Source organism: Phragmites australis, chromosome 2 (genome assembly GCF_958298935.1).
Source record: "Phragmites australis chromosome 2, lpPhrAust1.1, whole genome shotgun sequence".
NCBI classification, from domain to species: Eukaryota; Viridiplantae; Streptophyta; class Magnoliopsida; order Poales; family Poaceae; genus Phragmites; species Phragmites australis.
Genome location: NC_084922.1, coordinates 3,738,401 through 3,763,332, shown reverse-complemented (window position 1 = coordinate 3,763,332; position 24,932 = coordinate 3,738,401). Strand labels below are relative to the sequence as shown.

The 24,932-nt window shown below is 43.2% G+C and overlaps 3 protein-coding genes across 8 annotated transcripts; 2 read left to right on the top strand and 1 right to left on the bottom strand.

Moving 5' to 3' along the window:
- The first annotated feature begins 10,651 nt into the window (after window positions 1–10,651).
- LOC133895035 (uncharacterized) lies at window positions 10,652–16,292 on the top strand. Of its 2 annotated transcripts, XM_062335247.1 has the most exons (8): window positions 10,652–10,969; window positions 14,277–14,540; window positions 14,628–14,699; window positions 14,793–14,831; window positions 14,943–15,050; window positions 15,148–15,245; window positions 15,455–15,566; window positions 15,825–16,292. In XM_062335247.1, the coding sequence occupies exons 1-8, from the start codon at window positions 10,802–10,804 to the stop codon at window positions 16,071–16,073; spliced, it is 1,110 nt and encodes a 369-aa protein (XP_062191231.1). In that variant the 5' UTR covers window positions 10,652–10,801; the 3' UTR covers window positions 16,074–16,292. The 2 variants fall into 2 exon arrangements, with proteins under 2 accessions (XP_062191231.1, XP_062191236.1); XM_062335252.1 differs by lacking the exon at window positions 14,628–14,699.
- A 1,657-nt stretch (window positions 16,293–17,949) lies between these two features.
- On the top strand, window positions 17,950–19,954 carry LOC133895004 (iron-sulfur assembly protein IscA-like 1, mitochondrial). 5 transcript variants are annotated; one of them, XR_009905570.1, is made up of 5 exons: window positions 17,950–18,170; window positions 18,429–18,648; window positions 19,475–19,592; window positions 19,670–19,869; window positions 19,900–19,954. XR_009905570.1 is itself a non-coding variant. In XM_062335241.1 (5 exons), the coding sequence occupies exons 3-5, from the start codon at window positions 18,468–18,470 to the stop codon at window positions 19,761–19,763; spliced, it is 393 nt and encodes a 130-aa protein (XP_062191225.1). In that variant the 5' UTR covers window positions 17,952–18,105; window positions 18,158–18,170; window positions 18,429–18,467; the 3' UTR covers window positions 19,764–19,954. The 5 variants fall into 5 exon arrangements, 4 of the variants coding, with proteins under 4 accessions (XP_062191210.1, XP_062191217.1, XP_062191225.1 ...); XM_062335241.1 differs by having other exon boundaries at window positions 17,952–18,105; window positions 18,158–18,170; window positions 19,670–19,954; XM_062335237.1 differs by having other exon boundaries at window positions 17,952–18,105; window positions 18,158–18,170; window positions 18,425–18,648; window positions 19,670–19,954.
- A 153-nt stretch (window positions 19,955–20,107) lies between these two features.
- On the bottom strand, window positions 20,108–24,428 carry LOC133894994 (uncharacterized). The gene is made up of 7 exons (XM_062335218.1): window positions 24,072–24,428; window positions 23,020–23,602; window positions 21,610–21,768; window positions 21,357–21,422; window positions 20,706–20,771; window positions 20,501–20,563; window positions 20,108–20,395 (listed from the first exon to the last, which is right to left on the bottom strand). The coding sequence occupies exons 1-7, from the start codon at window positions 24,215–24,217 to the stop codon at window positions 20,246–20,248; spliced, it is 1,233 nt and encodes a 410-aa protein (XP_062191202.1). The 5' UTR covers window positions 24,218–24,428; the 3' UTR covers window positions 20,108–20,245.
- Window positions 24,429–24,932: the final 504 nt, after the last annotated feature.

Below are 24,932 nucleotides of genomic sequence, written 5' to 3'. Positions count from 1 at the left end.
CCTACCGCCCTGATCGGTTCCGCCCGATCTTGGTTGATGAATATCCCCCGTGGGTCGGTTCACTCCTGGAAAGACCTGTGCGACCAGTTCGTTGCCAACTTCCAGGGAACCTATACCTGACCAGGGGTCGAGGACGACTTATATCAAGTCCGACAGCGACAAGGTGAGTCGCTACGAGACTACATCCAGAGCTTCACTGAGCGTCGGAACACCATTCCAAGGATCATGGGGAAATGGTCAAAGATCATAAAATGGTCGAGAAGTTGGCCACCTGGATAATCTGAAACTCCACCAAGCTCTTCGAGCTCGCAAACAAATGCGCACAGGCTGCGGAGGCCTGAGAGCGGCTGATCGACTCCAGGTCGCGCCCGGTGACCGACCGGCCCGCCTCTTCCAAAGGAGCCGACCGGAAGAATAAGAAGAGCTAGCGAAAAGCCGGATCCCCCGAAGTCTTGGCAGTTGAACAAGCCAACCTTACACGCTGATGCTTCGAAAAGAAGGACGGGAGAAAAGGTCAGGGCTACTGCCCGATCTATCGCACAGATGCCCACGACCTAACCGAATGCAAGGTCGTACAAGGCATCATCGACCAGGAGCTCGGAGAGCACAAGCACAAGTGCGGAGACAACGATGAAGGCCAGGCTGCCCTCGACCAGTTGGCACTGGGATACCAATAGGCCGACCACATGGTCCATCACATCTTCGGAGGTGCCGCGATGCATTTCTATAATAGTGAGTACAAATCAGTGGTCCGGGAAGTTTGGGTGATCGCATCAGACCCGAGCCCATGCCTCAAGTGGTCGGAGGTCCCGCTCACCTTCAGCCAGGCCGACCATTCAGCATACGTCAGGCGCCCTGGTCACTGCCCCATCGTGGTTTGTCGGTGTACCAAGTAAAGGGGTACCCGACTAAATGGACCCACAAAAGGTACAAACAGTTAGGGGAACATCTCCTATAAAATCTAGTCGGTCGATGAACTACCCGACCGGTGCAAAGCCTCCAGCGACCACTCTCACCGCATCTTCACACAAACCCATGACCAGCCCCCTTGGTCGTAGGACCTGATTGGACACTTGCCCAAGCAATCCTCTTCACCAAGCACCAACCTCGATGAATAAGGTCGTGGGCGGTGCAGGGGGGCATGTCCCGTCCCGTAGCCTTTAAGGCTACGATGTGAGACTCTACAGGCCGGTGCATCGTCGAACAACAGATAGGATGTTATCAGGTATTCAACAGAGGCAAGTGGGCAAGAACGTCGCGCAGAGGCAAGTGGGAGAGAACGGCGCGCAGAGACAAGCAGACGGGGACGGTGCAGGAGTGCATCGTTCCGTCCCGTCGCATTAAATGCAGCAGGATAAGGTTTTACAGGCTGGGCAAAGACGGCACGTGGCTGCACGACGTACAATACTGTCGGAGCAAAGTTACGTGCCCGGTACTCCGTAATGATGATCTGAGATAGATATTAGGATGAGCAGATGCCATTTGTGTAGAATCGACATGTTAGTTATCCCATTCCCTAGTATATAAAGGGATGAAGACTCCGTTGTAAAGAAACGGCAGATCAATTCCGGTAATCCTCTAGAACACCACTGTAACCAAGTGAGATCTACTATAACACACAAAAGAATCAGGACATAGGGTTGTTATCCTCTAGGAGACCCGAACCTGTATAACCCCCGGTGTTCTAGAATCCTTTGTTTACACGGATAGACACATTCTCTCCCTAAAACACCGTTCACGCACCCACCAACACACCCCGAAATCACTGTCAGGGATTTACCCTCGACAACCCTAGGTTTGTAAACCTCAACATAGCTCTTAGTTGTCTTTCATATTGCTCTAGTGATCTTTAGTTTGTTTTCGCAAGTTTTTCTTAATCACTTAGCAATTAGTTTTTAAAACTACCTATTCACCCCCTCTAGTCGGTATCCTTGATCCTACAGGCGCTCGGTGCGTCTCTCTCTTTTTGGTCTCTAGCGGCTCGCAGAATATTAGGGATGGAGAATTGACTTGACTAGGTATGCAGTACGCTAAACCTAAACCTAAAGGCTGCAACAGATTAGGCCAACGAGCCGCTGGTGAGCCAGCTCAGGCTCATCTCATTTTGACGCCGAGCTGTGGGGGCAGCTCAAGCTTGGCTCATTTGGCCTCCAAGCCGAGTCGATCCATTTCGAGCCCGAGCTGGCTTGCGAGCCTCAAACTGTATTTCCAACCCTAGACAAAGGTGAGTAGCAAAGCCCTATCGCCTCGTGCTTTAAAGTGTGCATTCCCATCCCTTCTCACGGTCACAACCACGTATTCAACCCGTTTGAGAGAGCTTCAGCTCCGAGATACATACAAAATTAGGAGTTTATATGATAAAAATAAAATAATTTAAATATATATTTTTAGTTTAAAACAAGAACATGATATCTCAACTAAATACACTTAAACTATACATAGTTCTAAATTCAAAACTTTCTAAAACTAAGAATGATCAGCTTTAAAAAATTCTACAGTTGAAGCTCCACCAAACAAAGCTCCTATAGAGTGCTCTTATTTTTCAAAAAAAGAAAAGAAAACGAACAACTATATCTCTCACCGTCCCTACGGCTACCAGTATAATTCATCGATACTGATTGATTAAAAGAAGAAGAAGAAAACGAACAGCTATAGGTCTCACCGTCCCTACGGCTACTAGTATGATTCATCGATACTGATTGATTCCGGTTGAAGTCGCAGGGTATCTAGCTCGGTTTGTTTCTGCCTGCAGCCATGCAACGTGCCTGCGAAGCTAGCTAAGGGACCAGAGCTAGATCTACCACTCGTTGCATCGCATTCGATCAGGTGCACCAACAGGTCCAATTACTTGTGCTATAAGGCTACCTCTAATAGATATTTTAAAAATTTATCCCCTATAACACTATTACAGTATCCCATATTTTTTTCATCTTCAGTAGATATCCTATTGCGTACCTTCCATTATTCTCCTACTCCCTTCGGATCCACATTTCACTCTCCGTAAACAGTATTACAAACTCCAGTTTTCATCCGCATTTTTTGCTGTCCGATGGAGTGCTCCGCTTCCCGTCGGCTTCGTTGTAGCAGCCGATGCCGTAGCTGCTGGAGTGCTGCGGCCGACCAACATCGGCAAATTTCTGCTGCGTACAGTGAAGCTGATACGAATGCTGCTACCGCTGGAGAAGGCCTAAAGCAGCCTTTTGCCACATCGGATCACAGTTTTTCAAATTACTATAGAGCATGTCGCAGAGAAAAGCCTACAATGTATTATGAAATCATTTTGTACGTAGTCTTTCTCATGCTGTTTATCAGATACATAGTTGGATGTTGAGATATGGTATGTACTACTTCTTTCAATCGTAAATCTATATTGTTTTAGATAAGATATAGTATTTAATATATATCTTTAGTTATTATTTTCTATTACAATATATTTATTAAATTTATGATATTATGTAAACATTTTTAAGATAAATCTACTCATACAATTTTAAAATTTTCAAATTAAATATTTTAAAAGCTATATTATTAGTCAAAAATTTAAAATTTGATCGTATTTTCGAAACGACGTGACGTGTATTTATGACAGGAGGAGTAATAACTATTTTGAGTCTGGACAGACACACATTGACATTGCGTATCTCCTACCAATAAATCCCAGCTGCACACGAAGATATGATATGGTACTATGTACTGTACTCATCATCGTATCATAGCTGCAGCAGGAGCCAGGAGTATTCTTCAATCGGCTCAGACTTCGCTGGAGTACAGCGTAGGCAGGCAGGCAGAGGAGCGCTCAGTATCTATCTAGGCTGGTTGTGTCACCTGCCACTGTCTGCTGCTGCAGCAAGCCCGGGACCCACGAGCTCGGACGGGGCTACGCTGTCGCCCCGCCATTGGCCATCTTGGATCCCTGGGTGGTTCCATTCAGATGCTTCCCGCCGGGTCACGTGGCGAGACCGTGATGCCATTGCAACTGCGCCGTTTTTATCCCAGTTCTTCGCCGAAATAATCTAACCATTTTTTGGCATATCGCGTGCACACGTCACTGCACAAACAGCGTAACTAGAACAGAGTTCAATTTATCAGCAGTAATCACTCGGTTATGCGATTACCGAACGTCGTCTTCGTAGACCAAGCGGTTACTGAACAAATTTAATTTTAAATTCAAAAAAAAAATTAATAAAATTTAACTGATTTCTATTAAATTTTATCGAATTACAATGTAGTTATCACCGGTGGATTATTTTTAAGATCCAAACGCATTTGTGAACCTCGACTAGAATTGGGAACAGTGATCAGTCGTCTGGTATGGATAGACCAAATGGTAGTTGGTTCAGCACGGAGGAATCGATGGAAGGCAAGCAAGCATGGACGAAGGACAATGCATGCATCCCTGCGCGTGCAAAATCGGACGACCAGCCAACAACTAGGGCTACTTGATGGAGGCTTAATTGCTGAGTAACTTGTCTGCCAGAACGGGAAGCTGCCGAGAAATTTCCCATCGACACTAATTGACGGACGCTGACGCAAGTCAATCAAATGGAGAGAGAGAGAGAGAGAGAGAGAGAGAGAGAGAGAGAGAGAGAGAGAGAGAGAGAGAGTCAGAGAGAGAGAGAGAGAGAGAGAGAGTCAATCGAACGAACGGACGCACGCTAATGCTTGGTTAGTTCGTCTGAATTCCCACGAAACACCGGAACGATCACACAACGAGTGCAGTGCAGTGCTTTGGTCAACTTTTGAAATAATAAAAAAAGAAAGTAGAAGACAAAAATTATTATATAAACAGTTCAAACTTAATTAGAAGATCATGCTTCTAAGATGATACCTCATTGTTCATATTTCATGTATGAAATTTTGAAAGATAAATGAGTATCACATATTAGTTATTTCAAGTGGTTCTGTAAACCTGAGGACTATTTGTTACATAGCAATAATAATATGATTTAGCTATTAGCTAGACATATGCAAATTATCATTCTCTGTAAAAACTCTACCTTATTATAGCTATCGTCTACAAATTCATTTACTGATATGGCATTTTATGCATACATCAAGGGTGATATGTAATACATCCATATCCACCATTTCTTCACATTCACAGTTTAATCAAAGGAATAGTTTAATTTGTGATTTTTTATATAAGTACCACATCAGAATTGGAAATAGTAACTGCAACAAGGCAATTTAAACCAATATTTTTATCTGAAAACGCTATATTTGAATATCTACTTTTGCATACCTCTTGACAGGATGAATCCGCCCAAAAGTATAAAAATTAGAATGCCGAATGAGCCAAGGGTGCTTGCAACAACCTGATGCCTTGCAAGCCCAGCAATGAAATGAAACAGTCTATATAATGCCTCATTCATTAGTAAGAGGAGCGGGAACTATCTAAAAAGTCTACACGGAGTTTTATTGTTAGCTTATGTAATACACTCATAATATGCTTTGATCCAAGATAGAAATTTTAGTTTCCTTACCTCTCTACATTGGGATCAAATTCAATGACATAGTATGAAGATCCAAATTGTTACATTGAGCAAGGAGATGGGGTATTAATGATACATGACGGCAAGGAGTATGCTCATGCATGATATAAGAGAAGATCCCTTTGCTTGAAGAAAACAGAGAGCTTTCCAATAGTTAGGCCAACTTTTACCAATCTATTGAACATAATCATCAGGATTCTATAGAACAGCGCACCCATGTATTTTCTTCCATTTGTTATTGAGTCACAATGCATATTGGTTCGGAGAAAGACAATCATTGCAATGATTGCCATGAGTATTAACTGAATAGCAGGGAAAATAACAAAATAAGAGGCGTTATTTGGTTTACGCATTTCTGAGAAAAAACAAGGAGATCACTTGAATTTGAACTTTTGAAGATTACTAAAGAAAAATCAAAGTAAGAGGCCGATATAATCTAAATTTGGAAAAGAGGCTTTGGTTTTTGAGAATCACCCGAGTTTCCTTGAAAATATACGCAAAGGAGTTTCTTTTCATTAGCAATATCTCTCTGTCGATGTTTGCTTTAAGTAGTTCTTTCATGTTGGCACCGCATTTTTATGTTTTTAGAGCAGCATGGTGGCTCCTGCTCTTGTCAACTCATTTCTTATAGCCTCACCAACGTGGAAAGATTGGAATGCCTCTGTAAACTCCTTGACGGGAACATATCGGTATGATTAAAGTATGATTTATAATTACCATTGATCACTAACATTAGTCTGCACAGAAGTCACACGCCAACTAAAGTTTGTTCACCACACTGGGTTGTGTTCTTAGTGCGAAAAATGACAAACAAGAGGTAAAAGGAAAGCTTTAAAATGCACGATGATTCAATTAGCATTTATTAACAATTCTCAAACATCACAAATTACTCCAATTAGAAGATCGACAGGGCAGCAGGCCGTACCTCATGTTCAAGGGACTTGCACGCGAACTCTAAGCACACCTCGAGCGCCCTGAACTCAAACGACAATGCCTTGTCGCTTCCCAACGCATGTCCATCCTTATCGCCACCTCTTACGCTGGGACTTGGCGATGAGACAACCCCGTCCTTGCCCGCCTGGTTCTCCTTCAACAAAAAGATCGAACCTTGCATGAACAAGCGGTTCAAGAAAGCTGTGTGAGACAAGAAGTGAGCCAGGAAAGACAGAGACCTGCGACGGCGGGGCCGGAGGTGAGGCATGCATGGAGCTAATGGACGAGCAGCATGACGGAGGGGTCGAACGGGCCCAGGACGAGCACCTCAGTGGCGGTGATGACCGCGTGGATCCTGGCCCTTGATGCTGGATGGGTAGGACACCGAGGTCATCACCGCCACCGAGGCTCCAGATTGACCACGATGGCGCGATCCCGACCCATGATGCTGGATGGGTAGGACAGCGTCGACAGCCCTATGCATCGCATCAGTAGCGAAAATGGCCCTATTCGACCATGATTGTGATTTTGATGATTAGTGGAAATATAGTCATTGGGACTAACATGCTTATCAAGAATATATGTTAGTAGAACTCATGGATGCAATACATCAAAAAGACATCACAGTCGGGATAAAGTTTGGTTGAATAGGAGAAGTCCTAGAAAGATTTGTCTTATTGGATAGTTCAGTGCTCAGCGTGTTGCACTTACCGAAGCATTTCTTGCAGAGAAGGTTGTAGCTGTTGAAGACTAAAGAGAAACCCACCGGATGATCCGGTGATTAGCTTGTGCGCACTAGAGGATCACACCAAAGAATTTCTACCAGAGAGGCTACAACTATTGAAGCAGATGGATGAACTGACTGGATAATCCGGTTATCATAGAGAAAGTTACACCGGAGTATTTTCAGGGAAAAGAAGAGAAGATTCAACTAACTGTATAGTCCGGTGATGAGGAAGAACAACATACCGGAGCATTTCTTGCAGAGGCATTTTCTAGTGCTGAAGGATGAATAACAACTGACCGGATAATCCGGTGTGAAGAGGAAGTGTACCAGATGCTTGCACCAAAATATTTTACATAGAGAGGTTGCAAAGGCTCGGACAGCTTAAGATAACTCACCGGAAGGTCTGACGTTGGATTTAAAGGTACTCCAGATAGTTCGATGTTCATAATAGATTTGAGTGGGTTCCAACGGCTTGTTTCTGAGGTTGTACTCATCGGATGGTCCAGTGAGTACAACCTCGGAAACTACTGTTGTCACCAGATGATCCGATGTTAGTACAAATGTTGTCACCAGATCATCTGGTGTTAACAGCTTTTCTGAACCGTTAAAAAAATGGCTAGTTGGCAGGTTTAAGACTATAAATACCATCCACTCAGTTATTTGAAGGTGTGGCTGTCCAGAGAAACCCATATACACTTGAGAAGACATCCAAGCCACCAAAATATTTAAAGTGATCATCCAAGGCAATTAAGCATAAGATTAGAGGATATTTAGTGCTTATAGACCTAGAGTGAATTGTAACTGGGTGTTGTAGCTTGAAGAAGTGATCAAGGAGGGATCCTAACTTATACCAAGTGATATGTCGACGCCTTGTAGTCTTGGTGACTCACCGGCAACTTGAGCCAGAGTTGCTCAAGCTCGTTGACCCTTCGACTTAGTGTGCAGTGGCTACAAAACACGTGTATGGAGACGCGAAGACCCTTGCCTTGGTGGCTTGTTTGGCTCAAGAGCCGTGATCGGGTGCCATCTGGGAGCATATCATTGGTGGAGCTCCAACATTAACTAGGGGTGATATTTATATCATTGATACCATGAGATAAAAATCTCTTGTACCAAGTTTGCTCTCTCTACCTTATTTACGTTTCCGTATTTATATACTTGCAATCTACCTTTGGCATTTATCTTCCTAGAGTAGTTTGCTAGGATTGACTATAGGTTGTAAAACTCTTTTAAGCGGTAGAGTAGATATATTAGATAAGTCTAAAGCATATTTAGATAGAAATTGAGATATGTTTATCTTGTGAAGTTTTTTAAGCCGGTTAGGTTTCTAAGTGTCCTAATGCACCCTCCTCTTAGGACATCACCGATCCTCACATTCCCGACCTCCTCCACACGTCACTAGCGTAGTCGACGCCATGGCGAGCTGTGAGGAGTAGAAGGGCCCGTCCTGGCGCGACTAGCACCCTGGGCGGGGCGGCGCGGCTATGTACGCACTTTCATGCGTACGTACGTATGCACCTGTCGCGTGGTGTGGCTGCCCGAGGAGGGGCAACGGCATGCATGGAACGCCACACTCGATGCCGACAGAGAGCTCCTCCCTCGGGCGCCAGCGATGGACCTACCTCTTAGATCTAGATCCATTTCATGATTCGATGAGGCAACCTTGTGACGGCAAGTCGACCCCTCGACTGATGGCTATGTGCGTGGCGGAGGGCCGACGATGAAGGTGCTCAGATGCAGGTGCTGCATGGTGCGTGCTGGGGACTAGGGGCGTAGGCGGGGGCTAGGGTGTTGGTCGCTGGGGAGATGCTTAAATGCGCTTGGCTGCTCGGGGAAGGGGGGATCAGAGGGAGAGCGGGGTGGCCCCGTCGGCGCGGCTCGAGCGCGGAGGAGGAGAAGGAGGCGGCAATGGCAGCTCGGGAGTCTAGATAGCAGAGGCATGAGTGGGGTCTGTGAAAGGGGGAGAGGACGGAGAGCGAGGAAGGAGGAGACGCGATTGCACAGGGGCTCACCTGGTGGCGCCGACAAAGATGTGGGCGAATAAATGAAGACAAACTGGCATAAGAAAATGTTGACATACATGGAGTTGATATTTTTTAAGTAGGAAAGAGATTTATGCTGCCTCATTTTCTTTCCCACTTCCGCCTGCACATTTTGTTCTTATGTGCCTTCTTCGTAGCAATTTGCAGTGACTCGAATTACGGTACCAGAGCCCTTTTGTGCTCCGGCGATTAAAAAAAACACAAAAATGCAAAAGGAAAAAGAAGATTCATTCGGCAGGCTGATTTTCCACCACTAGTCTAAAGAACGGCGATCAGTGCTAGTACTCAATTGTTTTAACAGAATATTACATTACTAGCATGTATGATGATAGATCCAGATAATATAATATTATCTACTTTGTCTCAGCGAAATTGTAGGAGAGATAACCCATAATATTAGTAAACTCTTGAGGTCCCAAACTTGCCATTAAAGTTTCTCTGCTTTCATGTCACATTCTAAGATTATCTCTAATAAATATTTAAAAATTTATTATCTATAATACTTTTATAACATCTCATAATATTATTATAATATTATTTATTTTTCATATCTCAATCAGTTACCTTATTTTCTACCTTACGTTACTTTTCATCTTTTTTTCGGATCTACATTCATATACTATAAACAGTGTTGTCGTAGCTCCAAACTCTCGCAAATTTGTCATTCCTCTCCCGCAAATTTGCTACACCTGTATCATTGTAGCACTTAAAACTAACTCATCTGGAGCGCTTTTACAGGCTACACGCATGCCGCATCCGCACTGTAGCACCGGAAACTACATCAGCTAGAGTTGGCCTAACCTCACTCCAATAGCTTTGAGGTCGACCTGGTATTGTCTCCGAGACTTCCCTTCAAGTGAAAAAAAAACAAAGCAAAAGAAGAAGAGGAACAACAAATAGAATGAGTAAATTTTACAAAGCAAAAGAAGAATGCGTGTAAAAAAATTACCATAAACTACACTTCTTTACGCCTTTATCATAGAATTACACATACTTTACACAGTCTATAAAAGAAACTATAATCTTTGGCAGCTACAATTTTTTGACACATACTATCAACTTTACCGTTATTTGGCAGAGTGGTGTCAAAGACATTGGATGGCTTGATGCCGGTCAAAGACTAGTAAAAAGAAAAAAACTCTCATGCGTGTACAAGTAGACCCCGTTTAGAACACACAATTTTCACACGAACTAATTTGTTTAGTAATGCCCATATGGGAAATCCTGAATTGCAATATGGGCATTACTATTTTTTAACATGTTTTTTATATGGGCATATTACTCTTGGGATGAACGGAGGGCTCGCGGTAAAAATTCAAAAAGAAGAGGCGCCTAGCAGAGACAATAATCAACGTAGGATGCATCAAGATTCGTGCAAGGGTGGTGATGAAGAGTCCCGAGCAAGATACGTGCGCTGCCCCTTTCCCGTGTATATAACGGCGGAGAGGAGCCCCTCCTTGCCTTGCAATCCATCTGCCCCCACCGCAGCCTCCGCTTAGCACCGCCATCCGCCGGCGGCGACGACCCTTTCCTCCTCCGCTCGAGGAGAGGGGCAGCGGAGGGAGGGGTGGGAGAGGGAGAGCCAAGCAACCGATCCCAAGTACCATATGGGCGCGGAGGCAGAGCAGCAGCAGGACCCCTCCTCCCTCCGGGCCAGCAGGGAGGCGGCGCCGGCGGTGCTGGGGCTGCAGCTGTCGGCGCTGATCGACCACGTCGCGCGCGTCGACTGGTCCCTCCTCGACCGCGTCCCCGGCGACCGAGGCGGCTCGCAGCAGGTACTCCCGTCTCCCTACCCCTCCCTCGTCCCCTCCCTCCCTGCGCACACGACGCAACCATGTCGAGTAGTGTAATTCACTTCAGTGTCCTTGTTCCACCTGAACTCGCCCATTCGTTCCGTAATTGAAATCCCAATTCTACCTGGCAATGGCGCGTTCGATGGAACCAGTAACCGCTCAGATAGTGTCGATTGCCAGGTTTTTTTTCTTATTCTTTCTTCTTGTTCGTCGTAAAAAAAAATTCCTTACGGCATCAAGTTCTTTCCTTTTCTTTGAGTTTTTTTTTTGGTGGAGCGGTTACCGTCATGTGGTTGTTCCAAAGATAGGTTCTTGCATTTGTGTTAAATTCAGCTCCAATTGCGCCCCGGCCATATGTCAGGCTGACCGCCCATGTGATATTTAGATCTCCCGTTCTTCAATATTTTAACGCACTCATTTGTTACGGAACTCCTATTTAAAGAACGAACGAACGATCTTTTTTTTTATCTTCTGCTGAAACGCTTCTTCAGACGTAATTTGTCGTTTCATTTGGGATTCCGTTTATAGTGCTGTACTCTGTGTTCTTGAAATGGTTTGCGCTGCCAATTCTGGTTTGTTTTTGTGAGAGAACGTTTGCTTGGTTATATGCTTTGATGAAATGAATGTCCTACCCATTTATGTTATGGCTCTCCCTGATTGTCACAACATGGCCCATCATACATGAAAACATAATAATTCAAAGGAAGTACTTGGGGCGTACAGACACATGCCCTGTACTTTGGTTAGCTGCAACTATACTGATTAGATTTGGTGTTGCTTTCACTGTACAAGGGCTCACCTGATGGTTTGGCATGCACTGCACTGCACACTTCAGGAACGGCCAAGCATGGCCTAACGTTGCTCAAACTGATTGGTCCCTTAACAATGCCAATAATTGTAGGCTGCAGAGTTGGTAAAAGTTTGTAGCAAAGAAACCAAACAACCTGGCTCTGTTACTATCGTTCTGCATTCTTGACTTTTCATTGCAAAGATATGTAGTTGCAGGCTCAACATCTTGCCAGATTTTAGATATTTACTGCATCATTGTCATACTATTTGATATCTGAAAGGCGTGTTCCCCAAATATCGAGAGAGAAAAATAGTACTTGGCATGATCTTAGACATCAATATCATAGTTCTATATGTCTTAAGGGTGCCAGTTTTGGATTTTTGGGTCATTGGGTCGACCTAAAACTCATTTAATTGAACTAAAGATTCACTTCCACCTAATTAACTTAAAAAAATGAACTAAGTAGTGAACCAGAACTACCCATTGGGTACCCACTTGCATCCCTAAAATGTCTTGAGACACTCAAACAATTAGGTATTAACACCTTTTACGGTGTCACTGCTGAGTCCTTGTGTATGAAAGAAGCAGTCATGTTTCCCTCTCTGGAGTACATATTTTTTGGATAGATAAAGTTGTAACTTTATATCAGTTAGATTCCCACTTAGATTTTAAAATGTTAACTTGGGGTCTGTATCTTTTAGATTATGCGCAATCAGTTAGAGGGCTTCATCTATCTATCAAATCCACACTTCTCTCTTCCTAAGGAACTGAGAGAGTAGGATATTATACAGTTGAACGTGCTGAAATCTATCAATTTCCTCCTCATCGTATCAGAACAGCTCCAAGAAGAAGACATTTAGCTCTAGCTTGTAAACAAAGCAAAAGCACATGCATACATGTGCAGGTTTCATGCTATTGAACGGATTTTTTAAATGGAAACTTTGAAAGAAATTTGCAGTCAAAGCAACCAAATAAATGTGGAAATATATGTTAGGCCCTCCACAGTGTGAGTGAAGCTTGAAAATGCATGTTGCTGCCACGTTGAAGATAAGCTTGATCGGTTTTTGTCTCACAACGTGTGGCTTCGGCGCCAGCTACAAAAGTGGGCCCCGTATGAAATAAAATACGATAGTCTTATCTCAACCATGCTCGGTTAGCAGGGGAGAAAAATCCCCCATGCTCTTGTTCGCTCCGTCCCCCATGCGCTGTTGTGTGTACAATCTGCAGATTCAAGGTTCGAGCTAATTCTTTTGTGGTTGTTGTACAGGTAGCTACGAGCAATAGTATCTAGATGGATAGAGCAAAGCGGTATGTGCCATACTAATATGAAATAAACTAGAAGTCCCTAAAAGATGAGTATTTTTGAGAAAACACAATGTAATACTTGAGATAAAATCAGAAATACATACTAAGCCAGTACATTTATCTAGTACATTTTGACTACGATAGAGTGCATACATAGCAGCCCAAACAATTTAGTGACAATCTAAATAAGGTTAAGATTGTTGCCCTCCAAAGCACTGAAATATATGATCAACCAAGTCCTCCTTGAGACGACGATGCATGTCTCGATCCTGAATTTCTTCTTCTTTCTCTAGGACATTGGAAAACCACATGAATTGGCCCATGTCCATATCCAGTCAATGGTGTGGATGAGCTGTCCTGGTCATACTCATAGTGGTCATCGTAGCGAACTCTGTAAGAATCCCTCGCATCCTCCACGATCATGTTATACAATATAATACATGCATACATGATCTCAACAAGTGATCGCGTTTGCAACATACATGCCGGGTTTCGTAGAATGGCAAAGCGAGCTTGCAAAACACCAAATGCGCGTTCCACATCTTTTCTTGCTACCTCTTGATGTTCTGCAAACAACTTGTCTTTGTCACATTGAGGCAACTGGCAAGTGAATTGTTTTCACGAATGTTGCCCACTTAAGATAAATACTATATACTAGGTAGTACCCTATGGTTCTTATATATATAGTACATTTTGATCCTGGGTGAAGCAATGGTCTTTTATTTCTGAATTAAATGTGGCTGCATGTGGGTTTGAACGTTTTAGATGGTAGTAGGTTTCAAGTTGTAATTGCCAACTTGTGTTACAGTTACAAAATATTTTTTTAATCAATTGGAGCCGGCACAAGTACTTGCATCGCTCCACAATTTTTTGCCACCGGCTAGCTGTGGCATCGTAGCACACAGTGTGTGGAGCGGTGCTTGAAATTTCTCTCTCCATTTCAAGCACCACTCCAAGTACACGCTGTGGAGGGCCTTGTGCTAGCTAACACCTTTCACTTCCTTTTAGCTATTGGTTGGAGGTTGAAGAACTATGCATCTAGACTGTTTGATTGTGGTCCCATTGCATCATGAGTTATTCTCCTTTGAACCCTGATTGGTTATGCGGTGTTAAGATTTACAACTATAATGGAACTAACCTGGCATCATTAAAGGGGGAAGCAAACTTTTCGTCTGACAGTGGTTTTATGTACAGGTGTCCATTGAGGAGCTGAATCATATTCTTACTGAAGTGAACGCCCACATCCTTCCTTCCCGTGATGACCTCTCTCCAATAACTACTATAGCTGGTGGAAGTGTTGCCAACACAATTCGTGGGCTCTCGGCGGGTTTTGGGATATCAACTGGAATAATTGGAGCCTGTGGAGATGACAACCAGGGCCTTTTGTTTGTCAACAATATGAGCTTTAGTGGTGTAGACCTCACAAGATTAAGGGCCAAAAAAGGGCACACTGCTCAGGTAACCTAACATCTGAAGCCAGAATTTATCTTTTTTGCCCTTATTTTACTGCATAGTGGATACGGCTAAAAAGCATACCTATTATAGTGTGCATGCTTGGTCGATGCAAGCGGCAATCGCACCATGCGGCCATGCCTATCTAGTGCAGTCAAGATGCAGGTATCCCCTTGTTTGATGCAGTCTTAAATGTTACATATGCTACTTGTCTCTTAACAATCTTATGATTGATGAGATCGTTTGTCCATGTAACAGGCCAATGAGTTCAGAAAGGAAGACTTTAAAGGCTCCAAGGTGATTTCCTTTTTCCTCTTTTGTGCACATTCATTACTTCATATATATTCTTAACAAAAAGAATCTTAGCATGTGTATTTGTTAACTGTGAATTTTCTTATTTTAATGCAGTGGCTTGTTGTGAGATATGCACAACAGAATATGGAACAGATTTTTGAAGCTATTAGGATTGCTAAACAGGAAAGCCTTTCAGTGTCATTAGATTTGGCCAGTTTTGAGGTCTGAACGCAGCTTTACTGACCTGATTGCTCACTTGAGGTCTGCTTTGAATACAGTCTGATTTTAGTATGGTTGGCTATTTTTTGTGTATATGCAGATGGTTCGTGGCTATAGGTCACAACTAATCGACCTTTTGGAGACTGGCAACATTGACCTTTGCTTCGCCAATGAGGATGAAGCTAGAGAGCTTATAGGGTGATTCTCTCCACTATTATCTTGTATTATTGTATGTGAGTAGGAAAATAACAAAAGAGTGGTAAGTTCAAAGAGCAAAAGAAATGCTTATTTAGCCTTTTGAGTACCAAACTGCCAACGGTTGGTCGCGTACTGTTACAGCTCACTTTATATCTGAGATGCCAGATTAAGGCATGCGCCCTGTGCTCATCCGTTGTATGTATCTGCAGTGGAGGTCTGGCATCTGATCCAGAGGAGGCACTCGCGTTCTTGGGCAAGTACTGCAAATGGGCCGTGGTGACCCTTGCTTCAAAGGGCTGCATAGCAAAGCATGGCAAGCAGGTGAGATTCAGTCTCTATGGATTGTAAATAAAGTACAGTCAATCAACAATGCTCCTTTCCGTTTTCGAAAGTGAATATTTTTCGAAGACTGACACTGCTATTTCAGTCGATAAGCACAATTCAGAAAGAGCAAATGTTAACCTGCATGTATTTATCGGATGTCTCCGAAGAGACAATCTGCATGTATTTATCGGATGTCTCCGAAGAGACAATCTGCATGTATTTAGAATCTGAAACAAATGAGCAAATGGAATGCAGGTTGTTCAGGTGCCGGCCATCGGCGAGAGCAACGCTGTGGACGCCACGGGAGCAGGCGACCTATTCGCGAGCGGGTTCCTGTACGGGCTGGTGAAGGGGCTGCCGCTGGAGGAGTGCTGCAAGGTGGGAGCGTGCAGCGGTGGGTCGGTGGTCCGGGCTCTGGGCGGTGAGGTGCGGCCGGAGAACTGGCAGTGGATGTACAAGCAGATGCACGCCAGGGGCCTCCTGCTCCCCGTCCTGAAGAACTGAAACGAACCCAGCTGCTTGCACCCGTGTCTGTCTCTACTCCTAAGGCTCACAAGACACCATTATCGATTGTTGCAATTGCCTTCATTGTTACTAGTAGTGCATTGGATTCGCCATGCTTGATTTGTTGCATGGCAAAGGGCAGGCACATTGATTAATTTATTGAAGGAAACCACTACTATGATTGAATCGATCAAATGGAGTAAATTACTGTGCTTCATATTTGTGCTTGTACTTGGAGTGCAGAAACTGCCTTGTCTTCCTAGGAAATTGCTTGTCTTGCTTGGCTGTGGGATTGCAGCTAAGCGTCCCTTGTTCTTCGGTTTCAGTTGTCAGTAAAAGCACTGGACTACGTGAAAATATGTGAAATTAATCATTCATGATCCCCTGGTACTCAAGCGAAGGAATGTTCTGACTTGTGCACGACGCCATCAGATGTTTTGATTTGGACGACAATTTGGTACCATTACAAACATGTAAAGGAAGAAAATTAGTAAAGCAAAATAAAAAAGGAAAAAAATAGGGAGTGTCTACATGATATTTAACTAATAATTTCGAGGATTTCAGTCACTTTCTTGACCAATAGGAAAAAGACATGTAATCAATAACTTTTTTTCAACAAAAAAATCGATTGAAATTTTTTCCGATTGCAGTGAAATTTTTAACCAAGTGTCTGCTTGGCATTCAGCCAATATTTTTGGGAATTTCAGTCAACTTTTTTACCAATAGGAAAAGAAATGTAAACAAACGCTTTTTAAAAAAATGACTATTTCCCCCTCAATTGTTTTTAACCAATTGCAGTAACTATGAACCAAGAAATTAACACATAAAACTAGTATATATACAGTTCTAAAGTCACGTTTTATCACAATAAAAAGTTACACTTTAACGAATAAAGAATTCCATTGTAAAATTAACTTTAATTTCGGTATAGGTGAAATGTGAATTATGAGATAAGATTTCAAATTACTAAAAAAATCAAGCTCTTTTCCAACCCGCATTAAAAGCAAAAACCAAAGCTACTTAACCTCCTTAACGGGTCTCTAACCTACAACTCAAAGCAACAAAAATGAAAAAAAAAAACAACGCACCAGCCAGCCACAAAAAAAAAACACTTATATCAAAATAAAAATTTACAATTTAATGAACAATGAATTACATAGTGAAATCAAATATAATTTAAATATAGATGAAATGTAACTTATGATACTGAGATTTCAAATCACTAATAAAATGATATTAGTTTGCAACCGGTCAACTAAAAGCAAAATATGAAGCTACTTTACCTCCTCAACGGATCTCCAACACACCTACTCGAAGTAGCAAAAAGAAAAATAAATAAATAGCATGGGGGCGTCTACGTGTTATTGGAAAAAAAAGGATTTCAGTCGATTTTCTCGTGCAATAGGAGAAAGTCACGTAATCAAGCACGCTTTGACGACACAACAAGAGAAGCCTTGTCTGGTTGCAACAAAAAAGAATCTAACAATATTAACACAGTTCTCAGTCAATTTTTTTCAAAACGCAAAAAATTGCAGTTCAATAAATAAAGAATTACACTGTAAAATGAACTGAAATTTGTATATATGAAATGTAAATTTGAGTATATATGAAAATAATAAACAACGTTTCGAAAAACCGTCCAACGGTGTAAAATATTATCGAAACCGCAAAATAAAATAGCTGAGTGTTGTATACTCCAGAAGTTTCGAAAAAATCTGCCAAATTTCAGCTGGTTGGGCGGTGACGTGGTGCCCGTATTGGTCCTGGGCCTGGACCTGAGCCTGGGCTGGGCCTCTAGTGGGCCGGAAGCAAGGTCTCAGACGGTCGGCCCAGTGGAGCCGACGAAACGAAGCGGAACTCGTCATCCCTCCGCCTCCGCCTTTCTTCCTTCCTTCCAGACGACGCCTCCGATTTGGGCTCCCAGCGTTTGGGAAATCGGAGGAACACGCCACGTCCAGGCGCGCCGGCGAGGGAGACTCCAAAATCCAATCCACTCCAGGAAGCAGCGGCGCAAGGAGCAGGAGGAGATCCAGGGGCGCGTGCGCGCGCGGGCAGGCAGGCAGACACCGCCTATCCATCATCCATCCAAATCCGCAGGTGAGCAGCTTGTCGAGGTCCAGCTTCGCTTTCGCTTGCGATCGAAGCGATTCGATTCGAGGAAAATCGGCGCCCCCATCGACCCGTTCCCCATCGCGTCGCCTGCGCCCCTCTCGTAAAGATATCGATTTGCCATGCTACCATCTCAAACAAATTCATCGCTGCTCCAATTTTAGTTCTGTCAGAATCTCCATTTCAAACCAATTCGATTGATCCAAATGGTCTCCTTTTTCATGATTTGGTTGTTTGTGGAGGAAGGGGTGGTTGCCGAAGAACGCAGGCAAAGCCACACCAGCCATGTCGTCGTCCGTGCTGAGGGCCGCGGCTGACCGGGCCATACGCAGGCAGGCCCTCACGCTGACGGACGGCGCCGCGTCCAGGATCCGGCAGCTCCTCAGCCTCAGGCAGCGGCCCTACCTGCGGCTCGGCGTCAAAGCGCGAGGTTGCAACGGCCTCTCCTACACGCTCAACTACGCCGGTGCGATTTGATGATCTCTTCTTATCGCGCCAACTATTGCTGTACTTGTTCGTCATTTTCACCGTGATGAGCTATCATGTTCTGCAACTTGACCCTCCAGTGCTTGCTGCGTAAAAGCTTCGGTGGGGGTAAAATAATTAAAAATGTGATGATGATCTCAAAACAATAAGAGACCATTTCATGGGCGTAAAAGTTTCGGTGGTTTATGTTCTACAATTGCTACAGAAAAATTATTTAGGGAAAACAATTGGATATGTTCTACCTGAACTGAGACTGACCAGCAATCTAATCTGCAGAATTCCGTATTGAATATGTTACTTATTAAATGGTGGTTCTTGTGGAACTATTCGTATGGACTCCACAATGCTCAGTGATATAGTAGTATCATACTATCCGGTTTACTGTTACTACCATCTGGTTGATATGTATGTCTGTTCAGTAGCATACTGTTGTGCATGTTTAATTAATACGCGTGATATTTGATGGATGGTTTCCAAAGTCATCCTTGGCCATGTTATGCCTTTTCATTATCGCATCAACGTTAATCAGTGCTATGAAAATCCTTGCTCATGTTTGCAAAGTTCAAGCATAACATGCTGTTGGTCAAGTTTTTATACAAAATGATGGAGTGTAACCTGTATGGCACGGTTCCTTGATGATTTTCTCTTCATAAATCGTTCCATGTGTTGAGCTTTACCAATTATAAACAAGCTTGCTCTCTAAAGGGGGCTGCTGAATCATGCCACATTTTGTTCTGAATATCAAACATTGTGCTGCTTGTTACAACTGTCTGCCATTGCTCAAGAACCATCTCCGCTAATTTCAGATGAAAAAGGGAAGTTTGACGAGCTTGTTGAAGAGAAGGGAATTAAAGTACTAATCGACCCTAAAGCTCTGATGCATGTTATTGGTACCAAGATGGACTATATGGACGATCCACTAAAGTACGGCTCATACATAACATTTTTGTTTTCCCCTCCATTTACATTTGTTCAGTAAGTAATTAGTGCTCCTGTTGCAGGTCTGAGTTTGTGTTCATAAACCCAAATTCCAAAGGGGAGTGTGGCTGTGGTGAATCTTTCATAACCACAAGCAGCAAAGGATCCACGTCATGATGCGATGTGCAGTGTAGATATATAGCAATGTATTTGGAGGCTCCATCTACTGATTTTCTTGAGCAGTGTATAATTGTATTGCAACTCATAACACAGCAGCGGGTATGTAATTGATGCAACTAACTTACCTGTACTTTTGCATTCACCTCAAGTCCTCAACTACGACATGGAGTATCCATGTTTCTGTGATATTTGTTGCCTCAGATTGAAGCCTTAAAATGTGTATCGATCACGAAGTCTGGCATGCTGCATATACTTGGTACGCGCAGTGTAAGATCGGCATCGGTTATAGCTCTAGCCTCCTCTAGTTTGAATGAATGTTATGGAGGAGATGCTATACTGATTGCAGGATTTGTGCTTAATCAAAGATCAACGCCAAAAGGACAACACAAGAACAGAGGGTATGTTTTGCCTGGAGATCTCCAATTAACCGTGGATTAGTTTCGAGTACACTGTCGTGTGGTGTCTCTAGCTGACATGAATTAGTTTCCGCTAAAATTGGGTGGAGCCCAGACTCCATTCTCATTGGTCACGTATGACGTGCAGGAAATAGGCACCAAGCAGAGCCCCCTGCTGCGGAGATCAAGCCTTGCTTCCTCCTCCTCGCCAGCATTTGTATTTTTGGTCGACCCCTAAAGTATAGCAAGCAACAGACCAAGCATATAACATCAAGCTAACGATTTCCCCCCCAAAAAAAAACAATGAAAAAGGGTGGTCGTTGAGTTAAAATGTTGTACCGGCTGCTGTATTGTCCTGGCTTTCTTGTTTCTGGATGATCTCAGGTACGGGCCGCTTAAAGTCTGCAGGGGAAATTTAGTACTGTGGTCAGCCGGAAATCCTAAGAAATCGTACATGAAGAATGTTGCTTGAAAAGATGCTTGACAGATAGTACCAAATACATTAGTCAACCGTGGTTAGCTTAAATGGTTCATGAATCATTACCTCGACTTGGTCTTGAAGAAATTTGATGTAACCAATGGCCTCCATGAGTACTGATGCGGTATCAGTCTGCACATAGTCAGATGTAACAGTCAATATGTACTCCATGTTGAAGGTTTAGTAGATTGTCCACTTTTCTTTTTGTGGGTGAATTGCTCATGAACTGCTAAACCTTTACTCAAAAGGTAATTTTACTGGCTAGCTCTTTTTTTATGAACCGACCATTGGCATGCTTATAAAGATTAAAGATTGGAATATATGAAAAACGATGTCATGGGTATATTTGTTGTCAAAACTATTTCCATAGTACTATATTTATTGTACGAACGCATAGCAATACGAATCAGCAGCCTTAGCTCTATATATGTCATAAAGGACCGTACACAACAAGTATAAATCATTATAAGTAACATCCATGATTTTTCGCTATATTAGTTATCGTTTGAGGATTTGCCACCATTGTCTCAAAAATATGAGGAATTCAGTGGCCAATTTGAAGTGATAATGAACGGAGTAAGCAATAAAATGATGGAGCGGCATTCCTTGCATGTTTAACTTGAACGGTTGTGCACCTAGCTTTATACGAGTATAATGCAATGCAAAATATTGAAAGGATCAGTAATCTTTGCTGGTAGCTTATTAAATGTTAATTACCTTGCCAAAAGGTGAGACCAGTTGCTGAAGGGCAGCAATTCGATCCCCTAATTTCTCTTTCCTTACCTAAATAAAAGACCGGATGAGTGTGCTTGCATATATATAAATTAACACGAAGAAATTAAAAACAGCAGATATAGTCACTCACACAGTATGCACTGTTGATCAAAAAGTGATAAAACAAGACATTCTTTGATTTCTGGGAGAGATTGATATTTTCGTAGGTAAATAAACTCCATATATGGATATATACCTTTAAAGAAGGGACGATGGTGGAGGAGCGCGACTCGAGTCGAGGAGTTTTTGGCGCCGGCGCCGGCGAGGACACCGGTGCTGGCTTTTGACATAGTGCGTTGTGCTCCGCACTCCATTGGCGGCCTCCCCCTGCCTCATTCACCAAAGCCAAACCCATCTACGCACACACAAGCATGCATGCATTAGCAATCAATTCGTTGGTTTATTTATTAATTTCTCGAGTAATCAGATTAACAGACTAACAGCAGATTAAAGCCTGTGAATATCAGATGAACAGCAGCAGCAAAATTAGTTCGAGATGCAGGCATGCAGCAGGCCAGAGGGGCATAGTACTTGGGCGCGAATTGAAAAAGACGACGCATGGCACTCCTAACGCTGCGTGCATGCAGAGCAAAAAAGAGGCTGTACTTTTACAAAATGGACTGGCCGGCCTGGCCTAGCTTGCTTGCTCAGCTGCTGTTGCGTACCCAGAGAACGAGCGTGCACTGCAGATCGACCAGGAACATGAGGCGGACATCATATCATGCATCTAGCCACGCGATGAGCTGTGCATGATGGATCCGTATCTGCATGCATGCTACCAGCTTAGGTGCATGCTGTCCTTGATTAAAACTAAACGGTCCTTCCTATAACTAAAATAATAGATCAATGTCTTTAGTCATACAAATGTTCTACACCTGTAATATAGCTAGGTAGGTACTCATACCGTACCGTACATATGTCTCATCAACATTATTTTGTATATATCCTCAATCCTTATATATATACTAAGTAGTAGTATATAGGAGCATACATTTATACACCTAGGAAAACATGCAGGAGAGCAACATCTTATGTCAGGACTCAGGAACAGGCCTGGAACGCTTCTACTGCCGTTCGCCTTCTTTCACACGTGCATGCTAGCTCCTAAGCTATGTATATATGGTGTTGCCGTATATCTTAATTTATACGCCACAGTACTGTTAACAATATTCACATATAGGTCCAGAAAAATCACCGCTAAATTAATACTTCAGGTCAATTAATTAGATCTCTCCAGGAAAAGATTTTGGTAGTAGGACTACTTCCTGCTTGAGTTTTAAAACACAACAACTTACCAGCAGTTGCAAATGACTAACAGTATTATGCATCTCGAGGCTAGTTTCCTAAAATTTCTTGATCAAATTTGAATCCTAAAGCATTTTACGGTTCTGGATATTAGTTCTCTGGGTACACCATGTTAAACAACGGCAGCACTGCAATGACATTTATACACTATTCTAGCAAACACAAGCCTAGAGCCTACCATATATATGTACTTAGCCCTTCAGTTCATTACAAGCTACCTCATTCTTTTCCTTAATTTCTGTTCTCTCTTAGGAAAAATACTGTGCAAGCAAGCTCTACAAACGTACGTACTTTGACTGACCTTGTAGTTGTCAATGGATGGTCCTTGGGGATGAGCAGCAGCAGGAGGGCCATAGGGCACATGCTCTGATGTCAACGAAGGCATGCCATTATGGAACAGTACTGAAGAAGCTTGGCTAAGTAGGGTCTTGCACAACCGTGACGAAGCAAGTATCTCGAAAGCGTCGCCGGGGAGAATAGGCGGTGGGCACGGCTTCTGCTGCGTCCGCGAGATGTTGACGCTTGGAAGCACGACGCCGTCCAGATCGGCGGCGGCCATGGAGGGGAGGCCGGCGCCGATGTCGTGGTAAGCAATGGCCGTGCCAGCTGCACACGATGATCTTGAGAGAAGGGATTCACGTCGCTGCTCCTCGTTGGTCTTGTTGTGGTGACCATCTTGCTGGCCACTAGGCATGAGCATGGAGGCGGTGTCTGCAAAGCTGCAGTTGCTCCATTGGAACCCTAGGTCTTGCATCATTAGCAGAGAGCTGAGCTGGGGAGGGATTAATGGAGAAGCAGCCTGATGACTGTGATGGTGGCCTTGTGCTGAGAGGAGCACCTCAAGCTCATCTTGAGCACTCAAGTGATGATGCTCACCACAGCTCCTGCAAGAGGGGGAAAAATCGAGGCACAATCTGAATATAATTCACCTGACCAAACAAGCTAGTGTTGCACGTGACGACGTAGATATGGCGTTATGACAAGAGGAAAAATGCACAGCAACCTTTTGGAGGAAACCAACAAATTTGTGGATGGTGTCATGCACATATGTTTCATCCATTCTTTTATCTCTTTCTGCCTGAAGTTGTCATTTTGCCGTGCTACAATTCCCTAGGATCCATGGAGACAACAGGGAGGGAGAGAACAAGCACGCAGAGGAAAACTCCAAATCCTAGTAATCCGGTGAAGAAAGAATATGAATACACTCCCCGGTAACACTATACTTTCCTAGTTTCCTTTGAGAGAGAAAAGGGGGAAATGATAAAAATATGCGAAGCACAGATAAAAGTTTGAACATGGTTTAATTTTGACCCCAATGAACCAAACATGCATAAGCAAAGTGCAGGTGCTTACAGCAATAGGGGTTGGCTCCATTGGTGGTTGGCTCCAATGGTGCTGTGAAGAGGTGGAGCAAACGGCAGGGAAGAAGGCCATGGGAGGAGGTCATCTTGCAAGAGATGATCACTGAGGTTGGAGGAGGAGGATGAAGATGCCATCATAGTGGTTTTAAAGGGGATCTTAATTGATGCTACTTCCCAGAGGAGAGAAGAAAAGGTCGCACTCTATGAGCTTTTAGAATCTCTCGAGAACACACACCCCACCAATGGAAACCATATCGGGTAAGAGAAATGGAGGTGCCCATAAGGCTTCATCGCTTTCCCCTCTCTCTCTCAATAGTAGGATCTCTGCCTTTCCACATGGCACTAAAGAGACAAGTCCTTTTCTCCCTCAGGTATATTTTAGCCATATATATAGGCCTACAACGCCTTATCGATCAGTCATTGTACTAATGGTACAAATTGTTCTCAAGTAAAGAAAATGGTCTAGAGAATACTGCCAAAGTAACGTCAATTATTTATCTGTTGGCATCTGCAAACGTATTTACCTGTCTGACAAGTTGATGCAGATGTCTAATCATGTTGCAACCAGACTGAAGTAGAAAAGGTCCTGAATTGAAAACGATCTCTATATGTAATAGTGCTGAAGAATTTCTGCAATAGAAAACTAACAAAAGATAAACCAATCAAACAATCAGAATATGATGAATATAGGTTTAGTGTTCTTGCTCTCTTAAAAATGTTTATGGATTTAAAAAAATAGATATCAATTACTACAAATAAATCTGCGCAAATAATAATGGCTAGTTCAGTTTTCACAACATTGCATTTTAATCCGAGTGGATTTCATTCGATCAAAGTCAAGTATAATCTTCTC

Bases quoted from the DNA above. Each gene is read 5' to 3' on its own strand.
- LOC133894994 (XM_062335218.1), bottom strand. From the start codon at position 24,217: ATGATGGCATCTTCATCCTCCTCCTCCAACCTCAGTGATCATCTCTTG. The intron at 21,769-23,019 runs GTCAGTCAAAGT...GTGTGTGCGTAG, and splicing joins CATCCATTGACAACTACAAG to ATGGGTTTGGCTTTGGTGAA. The intron at 20,772-21,356 runs GTAATTAACATT...GACTATGTGCAG, and splicing joins TGGTCTCACCTTTTGGCAAG to ACTGATACCGCATCAGTACT.
- LOC133895004 (XM_062335226.1), top strand. From the start codon at position 18,468: ATGTCGTCGTCCGTGCTGAGGGCCGCGGCTGACCGGGCCATACGCAGG. The intron at 18,649-19,474 runs GTGCGATTTGAT...CGCTAATTTCAG, and splicing joins CTACACGCTCAACTACGCCG to ATGAAAAAGGGAAGTTTGAC. The intron at 19,593-19,669 runs GTACGGCTCATA...CTCCTGTTGCAG, and splicing joins TATATGGACGATCCACTAAA to GTCTGAGTTTGTGTTCATAA.
- LOC133895035 (XM_062335247.1), top strand. From the start codon at position 10,802: ATGGGCGCGGAGGCAGAGCAGCAGCAGGACCCCTCCTCCCTCCGGGCC. The intron at 10,970-14,276 runs GTACTCCCGTCT...TTTTATGTACAG, and splicing joins ACCGAGGCGGCTCGCAGCAG to GTGTCCATTGAGGAGCTGAA. The intron at 15,051-15,147 runs GTCTGAACGCAG...GTGTATATGCAG, and splicing joins TAGATTTGGCCAGTTTTGAG to ATGGTTCGTGGCTATAGGTC.